The sequence below is a fragment of the Oncorhynchus tshawytscha genome, linkage group LG01, assembly GCF_018296145.1.
Source record: "Oncorhynchus tshawytscha isolate Ot180627B linkage group LG01, Otsh_v2.0, whole genome shotgun sequence".
NCBI classification, from domain to species: domain Eukaryota; kingdom Metazoa; phylum Chordata; class Actinopteri; order Salmoniformes; family Salmonidae; genus Oncorhynchus; species Oncorhynchus tshawytscha.
Window position 1 is genome coordinate 57,898,889 of NC_056429.1, and position 24,025 is coordinate 57,922,913.

Here is a 24,025-nt window from a genome sequence, read left to right on the forward strand (position 1 = left end):
ATAACAAACAAACAGTAGTTATTGGTTACTAACACAATGCATTGATAAGTCCCTAGTGGGCTAAACCGGTATGACATCTTGGTAAACAATGGAAACGGTTGGGGACAGGAAAAGAGCGGGAAAGACAAAATGGATTCACTACACACAGTTGATAATTATATTCTTTGAAATGCTAATCCTTTGCACTTGAACGGCCGCTCATTCGAGAATAATTGCAATCTATATATTTACGCTTGTATGTCATTATCTTCTCTGTTTGAATCGCCGGTCCGTCTGCTGGAAAGTCAGTTCATCAGAGTCTCTGGTTAACTTCCCCAGAAGTCACAATGTCTTTCGTAGTTGTCGCTTTCTCAGTGGCTCTGGATAGTGTCTGTTGTAATGGATACGTCAGGTGTACAGATGGTCGTTGCATAGATGCTTCCGCGGTTGTCGGTATTCTCGTACTAGACTTACGTAATTTCCATCTGAAGACTAGTAATTCTACGTCTAGGATTTGCTCTTATTCTGTAGTGATCGATAGTCTTAGAGTTGAACCATTTCCAGCCGTGTAGCCAACGCTGCACGCTGTATGGTCTCCGTGGCCTATGGAGTACAAGTTCTAAACCATTTCAACATGTAGCATCAGCTTCATATTATCTGTTCTGATGTCCTATAGAATTGTAGCCATTCCAACGCGGGGACTCCATCCCAGCATTCTCTGGCTTAATGTGCATTTTGTAGGAAGTAGGTTTTATACTCTGTGAAGGAAGGGGCAGTTCTATGATGCCTAATGTGATGTCTGGGCTCACGAGGGTGTGGTCACTGACTAGTTAAACTTCATATGAAAATCCCTACTCTAATTTAGGAGGTTAACATCACATTTTATCTTTTCACAAATAACTTATGAAACTATCATATTTTATCCAACATCTAGATGTAAATCTGATAACTGAAAAGTGTACACAAACAAAGATACAGTTATGTAGGTTTCCTGTCCTTCATGAGATCATCAAATGAAACAACCTCGTCATGACTCTCCCTTAAGTGTCTACGAACCACTCCCACATTCTCAACAATAGAAATATTGTTTAATTATTTTTGTCCAAGGGCCTCTCTGTGTTCCACAGTTTACATTCCAATCTCGAACACTACAGAGCATATGGGCAGCGTATTTTATAACCGACCATTAAACAGCCGACTTCCCGCTCTCCCCCTCTATGAGAGAGAGCACGCTGTAGAGCGGACCCACTAACCTGATCCTTCAGATCGTCACAGGAGAGTTATGACACAGATGAGCGCATTCCTGGTGTTCATTCATAATATTGAAATTAAGTTGTGTGATCTGATTGGAATAGTCTATAATATTTCATTGGATTTTTTCGCCAGCAAAGTGATGCTAATTAATGGGGGTCTTAACTTCTTATGGCTGCAGGGGCAGTATTGAGTAGCTTGGATGAAAGATGCCCAGAGGTGCCCTGGGTAAACAGCCTTCTCCTCAGTCCCAGTTGCTAATATATGCATATTATTAGTAGTATTGGATAGGAAACACTCCGAAGTTTCTAAAACTGTTTGAATGATGTCTGAGTATAACAGAACTCATATGGCAGGCAAAAACCTGAGAAGAAATCCAAACAGGAAGTGGGAAATCTGAAGGTTGGTCGATTTTCAATGTTGCACTTCCTAAGGCTTCCACTAGATGTCAACCGTCTTTAGCCTGTGGCACTCTGCCAGGTGTCTGGCAGAGTGCCACAGGCTCTGAGGCGCAGTCACGAGAGAGTTAGCTCTCGTTCCATTGCTTTTCTACAAAAATAAGAATTCTCCGGTTAGAACATTATTGACGTTTTATGTTAAAAACATCCTAAAGAATGATTCCATACATCGTTTGACATGTTTCCATGGACAGTAACGAAACACTTTGACATTTCGTCTGAAACTAGGGAACGCGCTTCATGACTTTGGATTTGTTTACCAAATGTGCTAACAAAAGTAGCTCTTTGGACATAAATGATGGACATTATCAAACTAAATCAAACATTTAATGTGGAACTGGGATTCCTGGGAGTGCATTCTGATGAAGACCATCAAAGGTAAGTGAATATTTATAATGCTATTTCTGACTTCTGTTGACTACCCAATATGGAGGATATCTTTTTGGCTGCTTTGTTGTCTGAAAGCTGTACTCAGATTATTGCATGGTTTGCTTTTTCCGTAAAGTTTTTTTGAAATCTGACACAGCGGTTGCATTAAGCAGAAGTGTATTTATATTTCCATGTCTAACAATTGTATTTTCAACGACATTTATAATGAGTATTTTTGTAAAATGATGTGGCTCTCTGCAATATCACCGGATGTTTTTGAAACTAATGAGCGTAACTCGCCAATGTATTCAGAGATTTTGTTTATGCACTTTATCGAACAAAACATATATGTATTGTGTAACATGAAGTCCTATGAGTGTTATCTGATGTAGATCATCAAAAGGTTAGTGATTAATTTTATCTCTATTTGTGCTTTTTGTGACTCCTCTCTTTGGCTGGAAAAATGGCAGAATTTTTCTGTGACTTGGCTCTGACCTAACAAAATCGTTTGTGGTGCTTTCGCTGTAAAGTCTATTTGAAAATCGGACACTTTGGTGGGATTAACAACAAGATTACCTTTAAAATGGTATAAGACACATGTATGTTTGAGGAATTTTAATTTTGAGATTTCTATTGTTTGAATTTGGCGCTCTGCACTTTCACTGGCTGTTGTCATATCAATCCCGTTAACGGGATTGCAGCCCTAAGAAGTTTTAAGCCCTGCTTCTGATGGTGTAAAAGGAGAATGCATTTTGTTGTAACTTCGGGTTCTTGTTTTCAAGCTCCTAGTCTATGTTCCGTATGATATAGACGCTGTGTGTTGTTTATCTAGACTGTATTTTTTATATTTTACCATTATAAACCATACAGTATGTTTCATATGGAGACACCACCACCTTAGGTGTAACCATGTTATGTCACACCCTGATCTGTTTCAGCTGTCTTGTGCTTGTCTCCTTCCCCCACCAGGTGTCTCATTTTTCCCGTCCTGTACCTGCTTGACTCTGACCTGGTTTTACGAACCTCTGCCTGCCCCATTGTTATATTAAATATTCTGAGAATTAAACTATCCGCCTCCTGTGTCATATCCTGAGCCGTGATAATTTCATGATAGTGATTTACTTTGCTTTATTCTGTACCACATCTTCCATGTTTTTGGTTATTGTTTGTATTAATTCATTTGTACCTAATAAATCTATTAGTTGGTAGTTGTAAACTACACTGAGTGTACAAAATATTAGGAACATCTGCTCTTTCCATGACAGACTGACCAGGTGAATCCAGGTGAAGGCTATGATCCCTTATTGATATCATCTGTTAAATCCACTTCCTATCAGTGTAGTTTAAGGGGAGGAGACGGGTTAAATACGGATTTTTAAGCCTTGTGACAATTGAGACATGGATTGTGTATTTGTGTAATTCAGAGGGGCAATAGGCAAGATAAAATATTTTAAGTGCCATTGAATGGGGTATGGTAGTAGGTGCCATGCGCACCGGTTTCAGTGTGTCAAGAAATGCAACGCTGCTGTGTTTCACACGTTCAACAGTTTCCCATGTGTCTCAAGAATGGTGCACCACTCCAACCAATTGGAGTCAACATGGGCCAGCATCACAGTGAAATGCTTTTGACACCTTGTAGAGTCCATGCCCTGAAGACTTGATACTGTTCTGAGGGCAAAAGAGTGTGCAACTCAATATTAGGAAGGTGTTCCTAATGTTTTGTACACTTAGTGTATATCTTAATACAAGTTACATTTGGGGAGACTGATTGTGTGACTGACAGATTAGCTCCCAGCCTAAATCTGTTAGTCTCGACTGAGCCTCTTGCTAAAATAGTGTCTATGAACGTTAACATTAAATTGAGCCAGATTAATTGTAGGTTATTGAATATAATTTTGTCCTACAAGGCTTCATATTGCAAGTGCCTTTATTAGACATTGGAAGAAACAATCAGAAGTAGTTACCTGCAAGATTTCACTTTAAAAGACTGTCAAATAAATTGATAGCATGTTACCTTCAAGTCACACTAGACTTGATGGAAAAAGCGTATACATGTTTTAAATGCTTTTGCTACTGGCCTCATGTTAGAAGTCCATTCCTTCAAAGTGGTGCAGGTGGTAAAGTGCAGTTATCTGGTTGTCACGTTCTGACCTTTATTTCCTTTGTTTTGTCTTTATTTAGTATGGTCAGGGCGTGAGTTGGGTGGGTTGTCTATGTTCGTTTTTCTATGTTTTTTCTATTTCTGTGTTTGGCCTGGTATGGTTCTCAATCAGAGGCAGCTGTCAATCGTTGTCCCTGATTGAGAACTATACTTAGGTAGCCTGTTTTCACCCTTGAGTGGTGGGTGATTGTTTTCTGTTTTGTGTCTACACCAGACAGGACTGTTTCGTTCATTCTCCTTTGTTATTTTGTTTAGTGTTCTCGTGATAATAAATTATCAATATGGACACTTACCACCCTGCGCATTGGTCCTCACCTTCTTCCACCAACAACGGCCGTTACACTTTGTACAATAAATATCACAACTGAGTAAAACAGTAGGCCTATTTTCAGTAGGCAATGTTTTAGCAATGGTCATGATTCACCCAATAATTTTCATTGTGATTTATGGCAGCAGAAGTTAGTTGTAATGGTTGTAAGATGTTTTTAAGGTAGTTTTGTCCCTGTACATTGTATTGTCTCTTTTACTGCCTGGTATTTGAGAAGCCTGGAGTCGTTCCTCTGAAACCACACTGGCATATGGGCTAGCTAAATACAGATCAACACCTGTTGCTCAATGTACAAAAAGGCAAGGGGACAAGATCAAATTGTGTTAACTGATTAAAATGGCAATTGCATTATCCAGTTTAGGAGGCTTTAATGTGAAATCAAGTACCAAACGAATAAATGTCCTCTTTTGTGGAGTTTCATCCTGAGATGAAGATGCATTAAGATGCATCTTAATTGTTGGATGCCTTCCAAGAGACATCTTTCTGCCGTGTCTGTGGATGGTTAGACTACAGATGGAGGGATAATTCGTTGGAGTCAATAGCACTTGTCTCCTGGGGGACTTGAGTAAGGATTTGCTTAATGCAGAGGGGTGGCCAGGTCCTGCGCTTTTTGCCGTCAGACCGTCTTGACAGCCTTACCGTGGAGAGATAATTTGGAATTGCGATACAATAGCTCTTCAGAGACTGGAAGATGTTGGTGGCAGAGGGAAAGGCACGAAGTTCGATAGATAAGTCAATAAAGTTGAATCTATGGAAGCTGTTTCCTCACGTTTTTCTCATACTTTCACTCATCGGATATGCAGCCTTGGGAGCGGTGCTATTCTGGTACATAGAGGGAGGGCGTGTGTACAAAACAGAACGGGAATATCGTGAGTTTTTGGGTGAACTGGTGCGCACAATTCAGAATTATCCAGGTAAGGTGAAATACCAGATAGATAGCTAGATCTATGTTGATAACACCAGTATACATTTTGTTTTTGTAGTACGTGTGAGTTGTAAAGTCTTTATAGATGGGGTGGAAATGTGTTTTGTTTTTTAAGTGTAGGCTACTTTTATTCAAATAATAGCATTTTACTTGCAGTTAATTCGTCCAGCAATTCTACTCAAGAACAAGATTTGGTAAAAGAACTAGAGAAAGAAATCAACAGGGGGTTCAAGTCCATATGGCTTCAACGTCCAGAGCGATGGACATATGATGCATCCATGTTCTTCTGTTGTACTGTATTCACAACCGTGGGTAAGTAATCTAATGCACATACATTCATACATTTCAAAAGACATGCAGAACAAACACAAAATATTCCCAATTAAGACAACACTTTAGGCCTATACTACAATACTGGTGTAGGATTTTAATTTGCTACTAGGAAATGTGAATTATTGTGTGGATAATTATAATTAATGGACTTTTTTGTAGTAGTTGATACATTTTTCATATGGGGAAATCAAGTACAAAATTGAAAAGTACAAATTACAAACTTCAGAAGCCTTTTTAAAGCAACATTTTAAACAGTCCTGAATTGCAGCAGTTGCAACCAGTCTATATTTTTTTTAGTGCCTGTTTTGCAAGTTATTTTTTCATTATTTCGTGTCACATATCAGTTTGCAAACAATGTAAAAAAAAATTATAATCAAAAACATTGATTTAAAAAACACAAAAACAGTCTCTTTCTTGAGTAAGGCAGCTCCAAAATGAAGGTGTTTCAGCCTAGCTCAGTGCTTTCTGTGGTGGAGGGGCAGCCAGCTATAATACATAGCGTAGGCATTGGCAATCTTCTCTAGCTGCGCCGTGATTGGCTAAGTGGAGAGACTACGTCACCGCCGAATCCACAGGGAGAGCTAGCCAGTTCATGCCCCCTTGGGTGCTGCCATAGATTTACATTAGAAGTGTCTGTCCAAGAAGAGTCAAAGTAATTGGCCTCAGATAAAATTACATCAAATAACTTTAAATCTACAGTAGCTTTAACTGGAAGGATCATGTTAACATCATACTTTCACAATCGTAGCTAGCAAGCTTGACAAGGACTCATCATCATGAATTATGTTGACAATCTACTGGTAATTCCTTTTCCATCCTTGTCGTATGAAGAGAAATTACATACTGAACAAAAATATAAATGCAACATGCAACAATTTCAAAGCTTTTACTGAGATACAGTTCATATATGGAAATAAGTCAATTGAAATACATTCAATAGGCCCTAATCTAGGATTTCACATTACTGGGAATACAAATACGCATCTGTTGGTCACAGATACCTTAAAAAAGGTAGGGGTGTGGATCAGAAAACCAGTCAATATCTGGTGTGACCACCATTTACCTCATGCAGCGCGACACATATTCTTTGCATAGAGTTAGTTGATCAGGCTGTTGATTGTGGACTGTGGAATGTTGCATCACTCCTCTTCAATGGCAGTGCGGCAGGGTAGCCTAGTGGTTAGAGTGTTGGACTAGTAACCGGAAGGTTGCAAGTTCAAATCCCTGAGCTGACAAGGTACATATCTGTTGTTCTGCCCCTGAACAGGCAGTTAACCCACTGTTTCTAGGCCATCATTGAAAATAAGAATTTGTTCTTAACTGACTTGCCTAGTAAAATAAAGGTAAAAAAATATATATATATATAAAAAGTTGCTGGATATTGGCGGGAACTGGAACACACTGTTGTACACGCTTATCCAGAGCATCCTAACATGCTCAATGGGTGACGTGTCTGGTGAGTATGCAGGCCATGGAAGAACTTGGATATTTTAAGCTTCCAGGAATTGTGTACAGATCCTTGTGACATGGGGCCATGCATTATCATGCTGAAACAATGGGCCTCAGTATTAAAATTGCCAAAATACGTTTGTTGTCTATAGCTTATGCCTGCCCATACCATAACCCCACCACCACTGTGGGGCACTCTATTCACAACGTTGACATCAGCAAACCGCTCGCGAGCACGACGCCATACACGTGGTCTGTCGTTGTGAGGCCGGTTGGATGTACTGCCAAATTCTCTAAAACAGCTCTGATGGAGATTCCTGCAGTCAGCATGCCAATTGCACACTCCCTCAAAACTTGAGACATCTTCGGCATTGTGTTGTCTGACAAAACTGCACATTTTAGAATGGCCTTTTATTTTCCCCAGCACAAGGTGCACCTGTATAATGATCAGGCTGTTTAATCAGCTTCTTGATATGTCACACTTGTCAAGTGGATGGATTAGCTTGACAAAGGAGAAATGCTCACTAACATGGATGTAAACAAATTGGTGCACAAAATCTGAGAGAAATAAGCTTTTTGTGCGTATTGAACATTTCTGGGATCTTTTATCTTGGATCTTTTATTTCAGCTCATGAAACATAGGACCATCACTTTAACATTATGCGTTCATATTTTTGTTCAGTGTAGATAAAACGTCTCAGTGCTCATCGGCCATTGGAGATAAACATTACACAAATTCATCAATGAGTGGTTTGGAAGGAATCAATAGCTAACTGCAAGCGTCACAAAGCAATCACTATGTTGCTTCCCCTGCCTGCTATTCAATGGTGAGGGTGTGTGGGCTAAGTATGGCTTTAAGGATTTAAAACATATCTTTGAAAGGGTATTTTTTCCAGGCTTAAAAGGATCAACATTCACATGCAACACCATGGGCCAGAAAAGATTGAATACATTGGCCATGCTGTCAATCCAGCATGACTTCTGCTGCATTCAAAACAACTGGAAACTCGGAACTGGGAAATCTCAGAATTCAGTCGATTCAAGACAACTGGGAACTCTGAAAAAAATTAACTTGGACTGGAAAAATATGTTTTGAGCGGTCATCCAACTCAGAATTTCAAGTCGGGAACTCGGGCCTCTTTCTAGAAAGCTGACCTGAAGATCACTGACATCATGATTCGACCTTGTTTACTTTGAGTTCCCAGTTGTCTTGAAAGCACCATAAATCCAGAGAATGCCAGACTGAGGTGACAAAGTTAGATGACAAAGTTTGCCCACAAGACGGACCGCAGCACCACGTTCAAATGAGCACAGCACAACAACGCTGAGTCCAAAAATATGCCTTGTATACTGCGCCATAAATGATGTAATATGCCAGGGAGATATGTATACAGTAGCTAAGAAAGTAATACTAAGTTTATGTTGTGTAGTACGCTGTTAGTAGCCCATTTGTCTCACTCTAAGAATTTGTCCCATGTCCCCCTAAGACTACTGTTCTGACTTGGTGGTGCACTATAGCCTGTTTTTAGGGAAATGTCATCATTGAATATTGTAAGAGCTTTCATTGTCTGCTTCATATCCCCATTATTTATCCCACGGTTCTGAAGTGGTGTACAGGGAGAATATTGTAAGAACATCCCATGTTCTGAATTCTGTCACTGTACATTTCAAAAGTGCTGAACAAATAGTTATATTGACTACTCGCTCATTAATGTCTTCTTCGAAATTACAACTTGCCTCCTATCAGCTCATCGTTCCTTTATGCCATAGTTTGTACATCTCAATTGATTTATTGCTTAAACAGCAGTGGAGTCTGCTGAGAGGAGGATGGTTCAAAAAGAATGGTAGGAGTTAATTGAATGGTAGCAAACACATTGTTTGATACCATTCCATTCACTCCATTGCAGCCATTACACTCCATTCCAGACATTATTATGGGCCATCCTCCCCTCAGCAGCCTCCACTGTTATATAGGTCTCTCTCATTAGTATCTTATTCATAATTTAAGACAATGTTGGAATGATTTAATTGTTTTGTGTACTTTGTGTATTATAATTAGCACATGCTAAATAATTAGCTCATGCTCCTTTCTTCATGAGGAGAGGATCCTATGTAATGTTGTTCGGTCTGTAACCATGTTTGCCAGTGAGAGTCTCTTCCCATTCAAATATTTTTTTTCCAACAAAAGGTTCAGCAATAGACCCATCTAATTCCAGTTGATATTGCAAGGGTTATTTTGTTTGCGCAATGCACTGTCTGTGTGTCGGTATATTGTCTATAAAAGTGGATCTTTGTGATTGTATTTTCCTTCCTTTTCAGACCACATATGGCAAATAAAAGAATAGCATGTTGTGAATGGCTTTGCTGGCATGCATGTGTAAAACTTGGTTGAGTTTGACCCACCAAGATTTACATGCTAAAATCTCCACTGCATTGCAGGAAAGTTGTCCTGCAACAGTGTGATCGAATTAAGATCTGTAGTAATAGGCTATTTGCGCATGACAATTGTTGGCTCATATGATGCTCTTTGTAAATGTATAGCCTCATGAGGACAATACAGATACTGTCAATGATTATGCCTGGTTATGGACTGTTATGCATGGCGGCTTTCGCTTTACAGCGAAAGGAAACCATGAGATTAGGGGACAGCGCCCCGCATACAAACACATTAAGATTATATTTCAAGCAGGCAGGTGCACCACAAAAGTCAGAAATAGCGATATAATTCATACCTTTGAAGATCTTCTTCTGTTGGCAGTCCAAAATGTCCCAGAAACATCACAAATGGTCCTTTTGTTCGATAATGTCCTTCTTTATGTCCCAAAAATGTCAATTTATTTGGCGTGTTTGATTCAGAAATGCATCGGTTTCAACTCGCCCAACATGCCTACAAAGTATCAAATAAATTACCTGTCAACTTGGTCCAAACATTTCAAACAACGTTCCTAATCCAACCTGAGGTACCCTAAAACATAAATAATCAATCAAATTTAAGACGGAATAAACTTTTTCCAATGCCGGATAAAAACAACGTGAAGCGAGCTCCAGTTCACACACATCAAAACGGTAGAATCCACCTGGAGTAACACTTACAATGAATAGCACTACTTCTTAATTTCTCAAAAGAAAAACATTAAATAATTTCAAAGACTGTTGACATCTAGTGGAAGCCATAGGAACTGCAACCAGGTTGCTAATAATAAGGGTATCCCATAGAAAACAAATGGTAAATACTATGACCTCAACAACAACAAAAAATCCCTGAATGGTTTGTCCTCGAGGTTTCGCCTGCTATATCAGTTCTGTTATACTCACACACATTATTTTAACAGTTTTAGAAACTTTAGAGTGTTTTCTATCAGAATCCACCAATTATATGCATATCCTAGCTTCTGGGCCTGAGTAAGAGGCAGTTTACTTTGGGCACGCTTTTCATCCGGACATGAAAATACTGCCCCCTACCCAAGAGAGGTTAGCCATCCGTCTGGAGTGCTCCTAGGTTTACAAGCTTGATTTGTTCAACGTTACAACAAATACTTTAGTCTTCATAAAATAATTACCTCATTTAATAAATCAGGGATCAATTGGATAAGGTAGGCTACTGTTATTTAGGTCTATCTCATTAGTCACTTATTCATAATTTCAGGCAATCTTGGAATGATTTAATTGTTTTGTATACTGTGTGAATTATAATTAGCTCATGGGTTTTTCTTCACGAGGAGGGGATCCTATATAATGTTGTTCGGTCTGTAACCATGTTTGCCAGTGACAGTCTCTTCCCATTCAAATATTTTCTTTTCAACAAAAGGTTCAGCAGTAGACCCATCTATTTCCAGTTGATATTGCGAGGGTTGTTCTGTTTGCGCAATGCGCTGTCAGTGTGTCGGTATATTGTCTTTGCAAGTGTATTGTATTTTCACTAGGATTAAATGTCAAGAATTGTGAAAAACTAAGTTTAAATGTATTTGGCTAAGGTGTATGAAAACTTCCGACATGCAAACAAAAGCCACTATTACTAAAGGGGTTTTCAATGATATCTCTAACTACTCAACAAGTCATCACAACTATTATATCTTGCCTTGCATCAAGCCTTCATCATTACACACAGTAGACTACATACTCAGTTCGCCATGTATTTTGTTTTCAGTATCGACAAGAAAGAAAACAGATTGTGGTCATTAAGTAATGCAAGGGAACCTCTCGTGATGTGTGTACAAGAATGCACCTTACTTTAGCTAGTAGCCTATACAGTACCTGATCCTGCAGAGCTAGATGCTGACGTGACATGCTGTGACTTCTTGGGGGGGTCTTCTACATCGTCCTGAAATATATTGGAGGGGGGTTAAGTCTTTAAATGTTGGTTTAAGACTATACCACTCATCATATGGTGGGGGTTAAGTCTTTAAACCTTAGTCTAAGACTATACCACTCATCATATGAGAGGGGGGGGGGTAAGTCTTTAAAACATTGGTTTAAGATGATACCACTCATCATATGACATCTCCTACCTGTAGGATTATGTTTTCGCCGCCTTTTTCAATCTCTCTTCTTCAGAGCTTAGTGAGTGAATGACATACATTCAATATGAAAATATATTCAGGTCAGTCTGGCTACAGTGAAACAAGTGATTTTAAGGATGCAAATGAAAAGTTTTTATAATGTTTAAGACTTATGACATGGGAAAGTTCTGCAAGAGAACTAGGCACCACCATCACCTAATTTGCTGCATGTTTTCCTTTGAAAAAGAAAATCACACAATCGGATGGGAATCCCTAAAAACATATCCACAAGTGATGAGAATCCCCCCCCCCAGTTTGCAGTGTGGACAAGTTACAATGACTTTTCTTGACTTGCCATGTATGTTGGGACCAGGTGATATCATTATTTAATATACTATGTGTAGGCTGTGTAGACTCGCTATGTGTAACTAAGGGAATGGCTGTCGGCATCAACGATACACATTTTGATCCAGCCAAACACAACAAAGCATACATTGAAGAAACACAGAAAAGCAATGATCAAATCGATTACATAACTGTACATGTAAACCTAGGCTTACTGCTCAGGTAGGCAAATTACTCCAAATAAGGTTCCCTCATTGTAAGCAATTAGCTAGCTCACGTGCAAAAGGGTGATATTGATCATTAGCTAGCTCAAGTGCAAATGGGTGCTAATTAATGCTATTCTAACATCGGTGCGGTAGTTGGTTATATAAAAATATACCACTGCAATAGAAAAACATGAATATTACAAAGTACATTATACTCACTTACTTCCATGGCTTATATTTTTATCCATGTTGGTTAGGTTCGATTAAGATTCGTTGAAGTTGATACCTTCGACCGACGTGAACCTCAACTTGGCTGACCTTGAAGGAGGCGGGAAGGGTTCAGGTTAAACGCGTTTGACTCCGCCCACATTGAGCTCGGCCCTGAACTGCACACTGCAGTCAGGGGCTTCTCCTGTATTGCGCCCACCCCCCCTCTATTTACATGAAATGGTTCGGTCCTGCCCCCAAACCAGGTGCAAACGGTACTTGCCAGTGAATTGCAAGTGAGGAGTGCCGGTGGAGCATCATGTCTCCGCTCCCTAAAGACAAATCTGGCTTCCAAAAACTAAAAGAAAGAAAAGAAAGGCAGGAGAGAGAAAAGAAAGGGCGACAGTATGTGACCACATTTTTCACAAAGGAAGGTGGGTGTAGTCTGTGAGTGATGGAAATTAACCTGTTAGCTTAGTTCATAGAGAAATAGGCTACTATTGCTCCCCTAACATTAGTTACTTAATATCTTCACAGAAAATTCTGAGTGTGTACATTTCGCTCCTCTTTTAGCCGACATGTAATCAATGCAGGCAAACTTTTAGCAAGCTATTCATACTAAATAGGTTGCCCCTGCCTGGTGCCAGGCCCAACAGATGCAGCTTCAGGCTCAGCAGCCCTGTCTCCCAATCCCCATACCCCTGAACCAGCCCTACTCCCAACTGAAGAAGGAGGTGGACAGCATTGTGTTGAATGACATGTCAGTTGGCATAATTGCAGGAACTGCAATGCATTGAGGACAGGAATGTGATTCTTCAGTCAGGAAAAATCTCACCTTCTGGTTACTAGTTCAACACTCTAACCACTAGGCTACCCTGCCGCACCATCTCTAAGATGCAGGCTCTTAGATGTGGATGGGAGTCTCTCCTGTCTGAGGCAACACTGATTGCTACGCAAATGGATGTCCCACCTCAATTTAGCACAGAACACAGCCGCCAGAGGAAAAGGAAGAGATTCCATGATGAGACCTCTCAAGAGGAGACAGCTCAGGGCAGTGCAGCAACGGTGTTTCGGAACACAGTGTTTTTTTACTGCTATGGACAACATCATAAGTGACTTGGACACTAGGTTCCACACCACTGCAAAAATTGTAGAAGAAATGTCTGCTGTCCTGAAAGTTGGGCAGATTAGTGAGGATAAAGTCCCTTCTGTGTGCCAACCACTGATCATGAAGTATTCCAGAGATCTTACACCTGAGTTTCAAAATGCAGTAAGACACCTGAACACTGTATACGCTGCCACTTTTTCCCCTAACTTGTCCCCTCTTTGTCTCCTGAATGCAATTTGTAAGATGCAGCTGCAAAGCATTTTTGGAGAAGTGTGCATTGCTTTATGTATATTTTGCAAACTGCCTGTGACTTGCTGATGGCAAGAGAGCTTTCAGTAAGCTAAAACTGATAAACTATTTGAGGTCTGCTATGTCCCAGGACAGGCATTGCAGTCTTGCCATGCTGCCCACTGAAAGTCAGTTAGCTAGAAAGCTGGACTTCAAAGACTTGACCAGTGACTTTGCTAGCAAGAAGGCTCAACGCTAGGCTCTTGGTGAGTAAGACTGAGCAAGGGCCAATGATAACTGTTAAATGGCATGATTATGGATATTGGATCACTACACACATGATGCCCACAGGCTGAGAACAAGACTGAGAACAGACTGAGGAAAATATATATCTCAAAGTAATGGCTGGATTGTCATAAAATTCGTTGTACACAATCAAGACCACAAGTGGAAGAAACCTATTGATTTGGTGACAACTTGACCTTTCCTCTAGCGCCACCATCAGGCCTTTTCATTTCTATTTCCATTTTGTTTTCCATTTCCCATATCCACTTTTACAGCTGCTTATTGTCTAGTTGGTATGTATACTTAGTTCATAAATCTGCTTCTGATTTTATTATTTTGTTTGTTATATCATTCTTTAGATGATAATGTTAATTTATTTAAATTGAAGAGGTTCATGTATATTTAAGTTATATTTATTTTAAGTTATTCATTCATGTTAAGAGAAATTTCCCATTAAAATTACATTTAGACTGTAAAAGATGGCCTTTCAGCACATTTCTTATAGAGGGTATCAGTCTTGCATCAAATAGTGAATTCCACTGTATGCAGAATGCTGCATGCATGTCTGCACAGTGTTATATTTTCACAGCTCACTGTCAGTAAATATCGTACAGTATATATTGGACTACAAGGGAGTTGCAAGCCTGCAAAGGTGGAGTTATTTATAAAGCTTTGAATGGGTCGATTGGGTTCTGGAGGTGTGTGGTTACAACAATTGCGCAGGGTTGGTGTGGCCTGTGGTGGTGGGGCTCAATGTGATATCTTTTCATGGGGCCCAAAATCCCTGGCGGCGCCCTTGCTCTCTCTCCTCGGGCAATGGCCCACTCGCATTGGCATGTTGCACTGGCACACACGCAACACCACAGACGTGCACTGAAGGGTCATTCCGATAATGGCTGATATATACTTTTTGAATGGATTTTGAATGGATCATATTTAAAAGTGTGCTTTAATGAATTACACTACCAGCAATTATGAAACTCCTTCCCAGGACTTTTCATGACCTTACAAACCCTCACTTCACAACTTGGAACAGCGCAGCATGTCATTCAGGCTGGCACAGGTTCAATCTGTGCAATCTCACACAGCCTACTGTCACTCACAGATTGACAGCCTCTAATCAAAAATGGCTTTCCTGTAAAAAATAAATGTGCGTGCTTGAAAGACATACACATGGATTTCGAAGACCATATATGATGTATTGGTACAATATCAATGTAAATCTTGAACAAAGATTAACCTAAAAAAACAAATAGGACTCTGTCTCTCACATCTCTTTGGGCACTGAGATTTCCACCACATTAGCTGTTGTTTGCCTGAGGCTTGATGTACTAGTGACTGTGTGCTGTGCTCACTAAGTGAACTGATGCTACTAGGCTGTAGAAAATTGAGGAATCTAGAAGAAAAAGAAACGCACACCTATTTAGGCGAGGTGCTGGCTAGCGGAGTAGAAAACTTGAAAATTAAAGAGAGCCGCACACTCTAGGAGCTCAGATGCATAAATGTAATTGCCAATGTTTCGACAGCCAAGCTGTCTTCATCAGGGTAGAAAATTGAGGACCTGCTCTCCATCCATCCAGCAGTCAACCATGAAACAACATGTTTAGCCAACAGGGATTGAAGCTGCGATATTTTGGTGATTTGTCTCTCTGTAATTCCTACCATAGCCAACTTGACTTCTACATTAGCCTTCTGATACATAGTTTGTCATTACATGGAAATACAGTATAATAAATGTTACACCTTTGTGCACGTTAGATCATTTCATGGACAAAGTTGTCAGTATTATTTATAGGGCGACCGATTTTGTAAACATTTTCCAAAAAGTCTGGACTGTAAACATGAATTTATATTCATCCAACCTATATTCCTTTTTCAAATGAATTGTTAAAAAAAATGGTTGACATTGACTTGTATCTAGCACATACATAGACGTTCTGTATTCTATATTAAACAAATGTGGTTTCCTGACCCCCTCCCTAACAATTATTTCCCAGAGGAAACAAACATTTCTATTGGGTTTAGCAGGGCCGGACACAGGGATAAGCCACAGAAACGGTTGGTTTTTGGGGGAGGAACAGTCAGGGTCTCAACTTACTGTTGAGAGTTAGAATAGTAGAATACACAAGGTGCAAGGTCGAAATGTGTTTGTGCATCGGCGGTTTTTCTCTTGTTTTGTCAGTCGCTAACAGTCACTAAATTAGCCATGTCAGCGAACAATTTTTAGATTGGCAAATTAGTCTAGCTAGCTATCTAATCTTGTAGTAGTCATGGCCGAATACCGAGCGGGCATGCAGGGCATGTTCCCAGGGGCCCTGATCTCCAAATGGCTCCTATTGATTTTGGTAGTCAAATAATTGAACTGTCAATGACAGATGTGGTCATAGACACGACAACTACTACTATATTGAGGGAGTGTGAGGACAAGGTAGTGTATGTCCAGTATTTAAAGTTATAAGATAAGACATTGTTTAGCCTGCTCTTTCAGCTCTCTTCTAGTGGAGAACATAGATCATTGACTTGGCTTCACCACCAGTCTTGACTTCACTCAAAATCCATTAGAAGCTACAGCATAAGTGCCTAGGTGTGATTGTTAATGTGCCATCCCATCAACTGCACATTTGACATTTTAATCATTTAGCAGAAGCACTTATCCAAAGTGACTTACAGAAACAATTAGGGTTAAGTGCCTTGCTCAAGGGCACCGACAGATTTTTCACCTAGTCGACTTGGAGATTTGAACTAGCAACCTTCCGGTTAGTGGACCAACGCTCTTAACCGATTGACATGTTATTAATCAGCAGGTAGTCTATCTTGTTTAGCATTGTTCTGAATCTGGCAACTTTTAGTGTATACTGTACAGTTGGCAGGCAATAAACTGTTCAACAGGATGATTGTCTAAGGAGCCATTAATACATCAGGAAGTCTGTTAAGGTCTGATATATGATAGTTATTGTGGTCCATGGTTATTGTGGCTAATGGCTAATAGCTTGGTTGGCAAACAGGGAGTCCATAAATTACTGAAAGAGCCAGATGCATTTCCCATCACCAAATGAGATTAGTGGTCCTAAGACATACTTCTTTCCACTTTCTTGACGAGTATTGTTTGCTAGGTTTTAGTCTCCAAGATCACCACAATATACAGTTGAAGTCAGAAGTTTACATACACTTAGGTTGGAGTCATTTAAAACTTGTTTTTCAACCACTCCACAAATGTCTTGTTAACAAACAATAGTTTTGGCAAGTCGGTTAGGACATCTACTTTGTGCATGACACAAGTAATTTTTCCAAAAATTGTTTACAGACCAGACAGATTATTTCACTTACAAACCCTCACTTGACAACTTGGAACTGTATCACAATTCCAGTTGGTCAGAAGTTTATATACACAAAGTTGAGTGTGCCTTTAAACAGCTTGGAAAATTCCAGAAAATTATGTCTTGGCTTTCGAAAATTCTGATAGGCTAATTGACATCATTTGAGTCAATCGGAGGTGTACCTGTGGATATATTTCAAGGCCTACCTTCAAACTCAGTGCCTCTTTGCTTGACATCATGGGAAAAACTAGAAAAATATGGCAAGATGTCAGAAAAAAATTGTAGACCTCCACAAGTCTGGTTCATTCTTGGGAGCAATTTCCAAGCGCCTGAAGGTACCACGTTCATCTGTACAAACAATAGTACGCAAGTATAAACACCATGGGACCACGCAGCCATCATTCCGCTCAGGAAGGAGATGCGTTCTGTCTCCTAGAGATGATGCCCAGAACAACAGCAAAGGACCTTGTGAAGATGCTGGAGGAAACAGGTACCAAAGTATCTACATCCACAGTAAAACGAGTCCTATATCGACATAACCTGAAAAGCCACTCAGCAAGGAAGAAGCCACTGCTCCAAAACCGCCATAAAAAAGCCAGACTACGATTTGCAACTGCACATGGGGACAAAGATCGTACTTTTTGGAGAAATGTTCTCTGGTCTGATGAAACCTGTTGGCCATAATGACCATCGTTATGTTTGGAGGAAAAAGGGGGAGGCTTGCAAGCCAAAGAATACCATCCCAACGGTGAAGCATGTGGTGGCAGCATCATGTTGTGGGGGTGCTTTGCTGCAGGAGGGACTGGTGCACTTCACAAAATAGATGGCATCATGAGGAAGAAAAATATGTGGATATATTGAAGCAACATCTCAAGACATCAGTCAGGAAGTTAAAGCTGGGTCACAAATGGGTCTTCCAAATGGACAATGACCCTAAGCATACTTCTAAAGTTATGGCAAAATGGCTTAAGGACAACAAAGTCAAGGTATTGGAGTGACCATCACAAAGCTCTGACCTCAATCCTATAGAAAATTTGTGGGCAGAACTGAAAAAGTGTGTGCGAGCAAGGAGGCCTACAAACCTGTCTCAGTTACACCAGCTCTGTCAGGACGAATGTGCCAAAATTCACCCAACTTATTGTGGGAAGCTTGTGGAAGGCTACCCGAAATGTTTGACTCAAGTTAAAACATTTAAAGGCAATGCTACCAAATACTATTTGAGTGTATATAAACTTCTGAGCCACTGGGAATGTGATGAAATAAATAAATGCTGAAATAAATCATTCTCTTTACTATTATTCTGACATTTCACATTCAGAAAATATAGTGGTAATCCTAACTGACCTAAGACAGAGAATTTTTACTAGGATTAAATGTCAGGAATTGTGAAAAACTGAGTTTAAATGTATTTGGCTAAAGTGTATGTAAACTTCCGACTTCAATTGTATCCTCATGTCGCTACTAAAAAGCCACAATGGATCCCATCTCAACTATTTCCCCTCTTTATCCCGTAGTAGTCAAAATTGTAAGTTATAGAGCTTGTATGAGATTGTTATTGTGCATGTGTTATTGAGGCAATGGTGTGTGTCTATAGTGAGAGATTTCACTGTTATTAAGTTGTTGATATGATGTAGCACTATCATCTCCAGGGACACTCTCAAGTGAGAGAAAATGCATGGTAATCCATGCATGCCTTCCATTCTATGCTATGGGAGTAACGCTAATAAGCATCACCCCCCTCAGCGACAGCACATATCTTTTAGTAAGTCAGATATATATTTTCTTATCTCTCATAAAAGTCAGCCAACAGCTGCTTTTGAACAGTACTTTTAAAGGGGCAATCTGCGATTGCTACATCAGATGTTTACTTTTAAATTTAAATTAATAGAATATATGAACAGAGTTCACAGGATGACAGAATGGAAAACAGTATCAGTTGGATATCAAAGCAAGCATTTTATCATGTAGGAATTATCTTCCTTGATGTTCAATCATGAGTCTCAACACACAATCTGGAGCGAATCTGACATATTGTTCATGAGGAGAAGATGATTGCAGATAATTTTGAGCATTAGCATTGCATATGCAAAGAATGAGTTGTTAATCGCTTCCTTGTGTTTTGAGATATCAATTACAAATTACATGATAGCGATGACACGTTGTAAATTGACAGGCCACTGTGGAGTGGATTTACAGTGGCTTAAAATTACATGTAAAATCTGATTTTGTATTTATCAATTGCTCAGCCATCTTTTGACCAATCCCTTAGCTTTTCTTAAACTAAGTTAAAGCTGCAATACGACCAAATTCACATAGAAATCTGTGTTATAGATCTGCCATTCTCATTGAACTCAAGTCTAAGAAGCGGTAGATCTGTTCTATGTGCACTATCTCTATGCTTCCCGTTCTTAAGTTTTGTTTTTGCGTCTTTCACATTTGTTTTTGTTAACCAGTTTCACATAGCTGAACATACAATATTTTTTGTTATGGGAAATATATTTCACAGCAGTTTAGATCATACAATGATTCTCTGCACAATATTTGCTTGTTTTGTCACAAACTGAAATTAGGCAAACAATTACAATTTTAGCAACCAGGAAATGGAGGAACAATTTTTGCATAGTGCATCTTTAAGATATGTACCATGGGCCTAGATTCCACATTTGGTGTCATTTGGTCCTATGGTTCATGAGAAGCATATTTTAGCACTGGTATAGTGTGGCCATCTTTGAATGCATCTCTTTAGGGACCATTGTGATGAGCCCAAAGACAACATTTGTAGTGAATCTGACTTTTAGTACATGAGAAGATTTTTTATGATTATTTTAAGCATTAGCATTACATAGTCAAAGAAGTGGATTGTTAATAGTTTCCTTATTTTTAAAGATATCAGTGCAAAAACATGGTTCATTATGGTAATTATTTGATGACTCTAAAAGGTTTCAAGTTGATAGGCCGTTGTGAAGTGGATTTACAAAGGATTTAAATGGACATGAAACATCTGATTTCCTGATCTACCAATAACTCAGCCATTTCTTAACTAATCCCTTTGCTTTCCTTGAACTATGTTAAGAGATCTGTCAAATCGGGCGTCCAATATGATGATTTAAGTGAGACTGCTCATGATGGCGGTGCCATTGGGGCTATTCTTTTTGAACAAGTTACTGATGGCGTCTAGTTTCTGTGTGCCAAATTAGAAAAAAATTACTAATCTATGCTTGAGTTATTTGACCATATCAAGGGAAAAAACACATCTAAGAATAACAATAGGCTGTGAACCCCTAATAAATGCCTATTGAGCTTACTTCAACTGTCATACCCCCTCAGAACCAAAAATATAAGCTTGTATTATTACATTTCTTGTAAATAATATAATTGTAAACAATCGCCGAAAAGCCTCAATGCATGGTTAAAACGACATTTGTATATCATGGATGGCCAGTCATCGCTCCCATAGATATGTCTGTGAATTTGAGAGTGGTTACATTTCTCCAGCCATATCCCTCAGCTTTTTATCAAAACAGTGGCAGGGTTTCCACTTTGTTATCGTTTGACTGCAGATTCCCCCATTTAACCATAGTAATTTTTCAGCATAATGTTGCACTGACTGTAATTGAAAGAACTAATAATGGCTATGATAAGGCTATGATAGCAATACCTGCGCAATGAGCATACAGTTAAATGTCACTGAATGCCCTAAGAGAAGAATCAGCAAAGGCAGCTTAAAGATATGACCAACAGATGGCAGCAATACAGTGGCTTGCAAAAGTATCCACCCCCTTGGCATTTTCCCTATTTTGCTGCCTTACAACCTGGAATTAAAATAGATTTTGGGGGGGAGTGTATCATTTGATTGTATCATTTGATTTACACTTAGAAGATGCAAAATATTTGTTTTATGAAACAAACAAGAAATAAGACCAAAAAAAAGAAAGCTTGAGCGTGCATGACTATTCAACCCCCCCTCCAAAGTCAATACTTTGTAGAGCCACCCTTTGCAGCAATTACAGCTGCAAGTCTTTTGGGGGATGTCTCTATAAGCTTGGCACATATAGCCACTATGAGTTTTGCCCATTCTTCAAGGAAAAACTGCTCAAGCTCCTTCAAGTTGGATGGCTTCCGCTGGTGTACAGCAATCTTTAAGTCATACCACAGATTCTCAATTGGAATGAGGTCTGGGCTTTGACTAGGCCATTCCAAAATATTTGAATGTTTCCCCTTAAACCACTTGAGTGTTGCTTTAGCGGTATGCTTATGGTCATTGTCCTGCTGGAAGGTAAACCTCTGTCCCAGTCTCAAATCTCTGGAAGACTGAAACAGGTCTCCCTCAAGAATTTCCCTGTATTTAGCGCCATCCATCATTCCTTCAATTCTGACCAGTTTCCCAGTCCCTGCCGATGAAAAACATCCTCACAGCATGATGCTGCCACCACCATGCTTCACTGTAGGGATGGTGTTCTCGGGGTGATGAGAGGGGTTGGGTTTGCACCAGACAGTGTTTTCCATGATGGCCAAAAAGCTCAATTTTAGTCTCATCTGACCAGAGTACCATCTTTGATATGTTTGGAGAGTCTCCCACATGTCTTTTGGCGAACACCAAACATGTTTACTTAGTTTTTTCTGGACACTTTTCCGTAAAGCCTAGCTCTGTGGATTGTACGGCTTAAAGTGGTTATATGGCTAGATACTCCATTCTCTGCTGTGGAGCTTTGCAGCTCCTTCAGGGTTATCTTTGATCAATTTGTTGCCTCTCTGATTCATGCCCTAGTTGCCTGGTCCGTGAGTTTTGATGGCAGCCCTCTCTTGGCAGGTTTGTTGTGTTGCCATATTCTTTCCATTTTTAATAATGGATTTAATGGTGCTCCGTGGGATGTTCAAAGTTTCTGATACCATGATCTGTACTTCTCCACAACTTTGTCGCTGACCTGTTTGGAGAGCTCCTTGGTCTTCATAGTGTCGCTTGCTTGGTGGTGCCCCTTGCGTAGTGGTGTTGCAGACTTTGGGGCCTTTCAATGAGCATGTGACAGATCATGTGACACTTAGATTTCACAAAGGTGGACTTTATTTATCTAATTATGTGACTTCTGAAGGTAATTGGATGCACCAGATCTTATTTAGGGGCTTCATAGCAAAAGGGGTGAATAGATACACACACACACACCACTTTTCAGTTTAAAAATAATAATAATAATTTAAACAAGTTATTTTTTTCAATTCACTTCACCAATTTGACCTATTTCGTGTATGTCCATTACATTAAATACAAATACAAATCCATTTAAATTACAGGTTGTAATTCAACAAAATAGGAAAAACGCCAATACTTTTGCAAGGCACTGTAGATCCAAAACCAACTTTAAAAAAAATGTATTATCTCAACCTTCTACACATCTTTGTTGTATGTTGGTAGTGTACATATCATTTTTACAATATAATTTGAAGTTAGACTCAATTGTTGTTGTCACAAAATATTATATTTGGTAATGAGGGAGAAATTAATACCTTGCTTCTTTTCTTGTCTCAGGTTATGGAGAGATCTATCCGGTGACCCTGAATGGTAAGGTGGTCTGTATCCTGTATGCCATGGTGGGTATCCCCCTCATGCTCCTGGTCATCACAGATGTGGGAGACCTCATGGCCGTGCTCCTGTCCAGGGCCTACATCCACCTGCACACTCTTTTCTGCAGGTTGCGTCAATATGGCCGCTGGTTCCCCTCCCATCACACAGAGAAGTCAGGGGATGGGGGCCAGGGGGACCGCCAGGACGGAACCTACACATTCAGCCACAAGGTGGTGGTCCGGGAGCCCATCGACATCCGACAGGTCCTTCACAGCCAGCAGTCTGTGAAGTGCAAGTCCAACCAGTTGCTGAACAACACAAAGATCTTTGACTGCATCATTGCACAGGAAAACTTCAACAGGCAGGGCCCACTGGTGCGGAGCCTTTCTTGCCATGAGCTTGACAGCATGCCTCCCTTGCCCAAGGACTTTGCCATCTGGGACTTCACAGGCATCGGGGAGAGTATGGACAAGCTAAACGTCCCGCTGCTCCTCATCCTGGTGGTGGTGTTTGCCTACATCCTGTTTGGAGGCCTCATCCTGCCCCTGTGGGAGACAGAGTTCAACACCTTTGACGCCTACTACTTTTGCTTCATCACCCTCACCACCATTGGCTTCGGTGACATCGTGCCCAACCACCCCAAGTTCTTCATGCTCACCTTCGTCTTCATCATCACGGGCATGGCCATCATGTCCATGGCCTTCAAGCTGGGCCAGTCACGCATCGTCAGCTGTTACCGCCAGTGCATGCGCTGTATCAGCGGGGGGAAGGTGAAGAGGTATGACGAGTTGGAGAGCGACTGAATCAAAGCGTTTTGGCCCCCATCGGGCAGCTCAAGGGTTCTAGGGTTATAAGGCCCTGCACTGTGGGTCAAAAAAGCACTAGGAGTGGAGTTGAAGTTCTGTACGGCTGACTTGGGAACAGTGTCTAGCTCAGGGCGGTGCAAAGATAACCCTTGAGTTGACCCCTCATCATTAGCATGAGCAAATGAAAATGTGCATGTGGACAATGCTTAAA

At 40.1% G+C, this 24,025-nt stretch overlaps 1 protein-coding gene across 1 annotated transcript; it reads left to right on the forward strand.

The window, feature by feature from the left end:
* Positions 1 to 1,439: 1,439 nt before the first annotated feature.
* Positions 1,440 to 23,811, forward strand: LOC112260763 (potassium channel subfamily K member 18-like). The gene is made up of 3 exons (XM_042328201.1): positions 1,440 to 1,458; positions 5,628 to 5,783; positions 22,973 to 23,811. The coding sequence occupies exons 1-3, from the start codon at positions 1,440 to 1,442 to the stop codon at positions 23,809 to 23,811; spliced, it is 1,014 nt and encodes a 337-aa protein (XP_042184135.1).
* Positions 23,812 to 24,025: the final 214 nt, after the last annotated feature.

Excerpts from the sequence above, each read along its gene's own strand:
- LOC112260763 (XM_042328201.1), top strand. Across the intron at positions 5,784-22,972 it reads TACTGTATTCACAACCGTGG|GTTATGGAGAGATCTATCCG; the intron begins GTAAGTAATCTA and ends TTCTTGTCTCAG.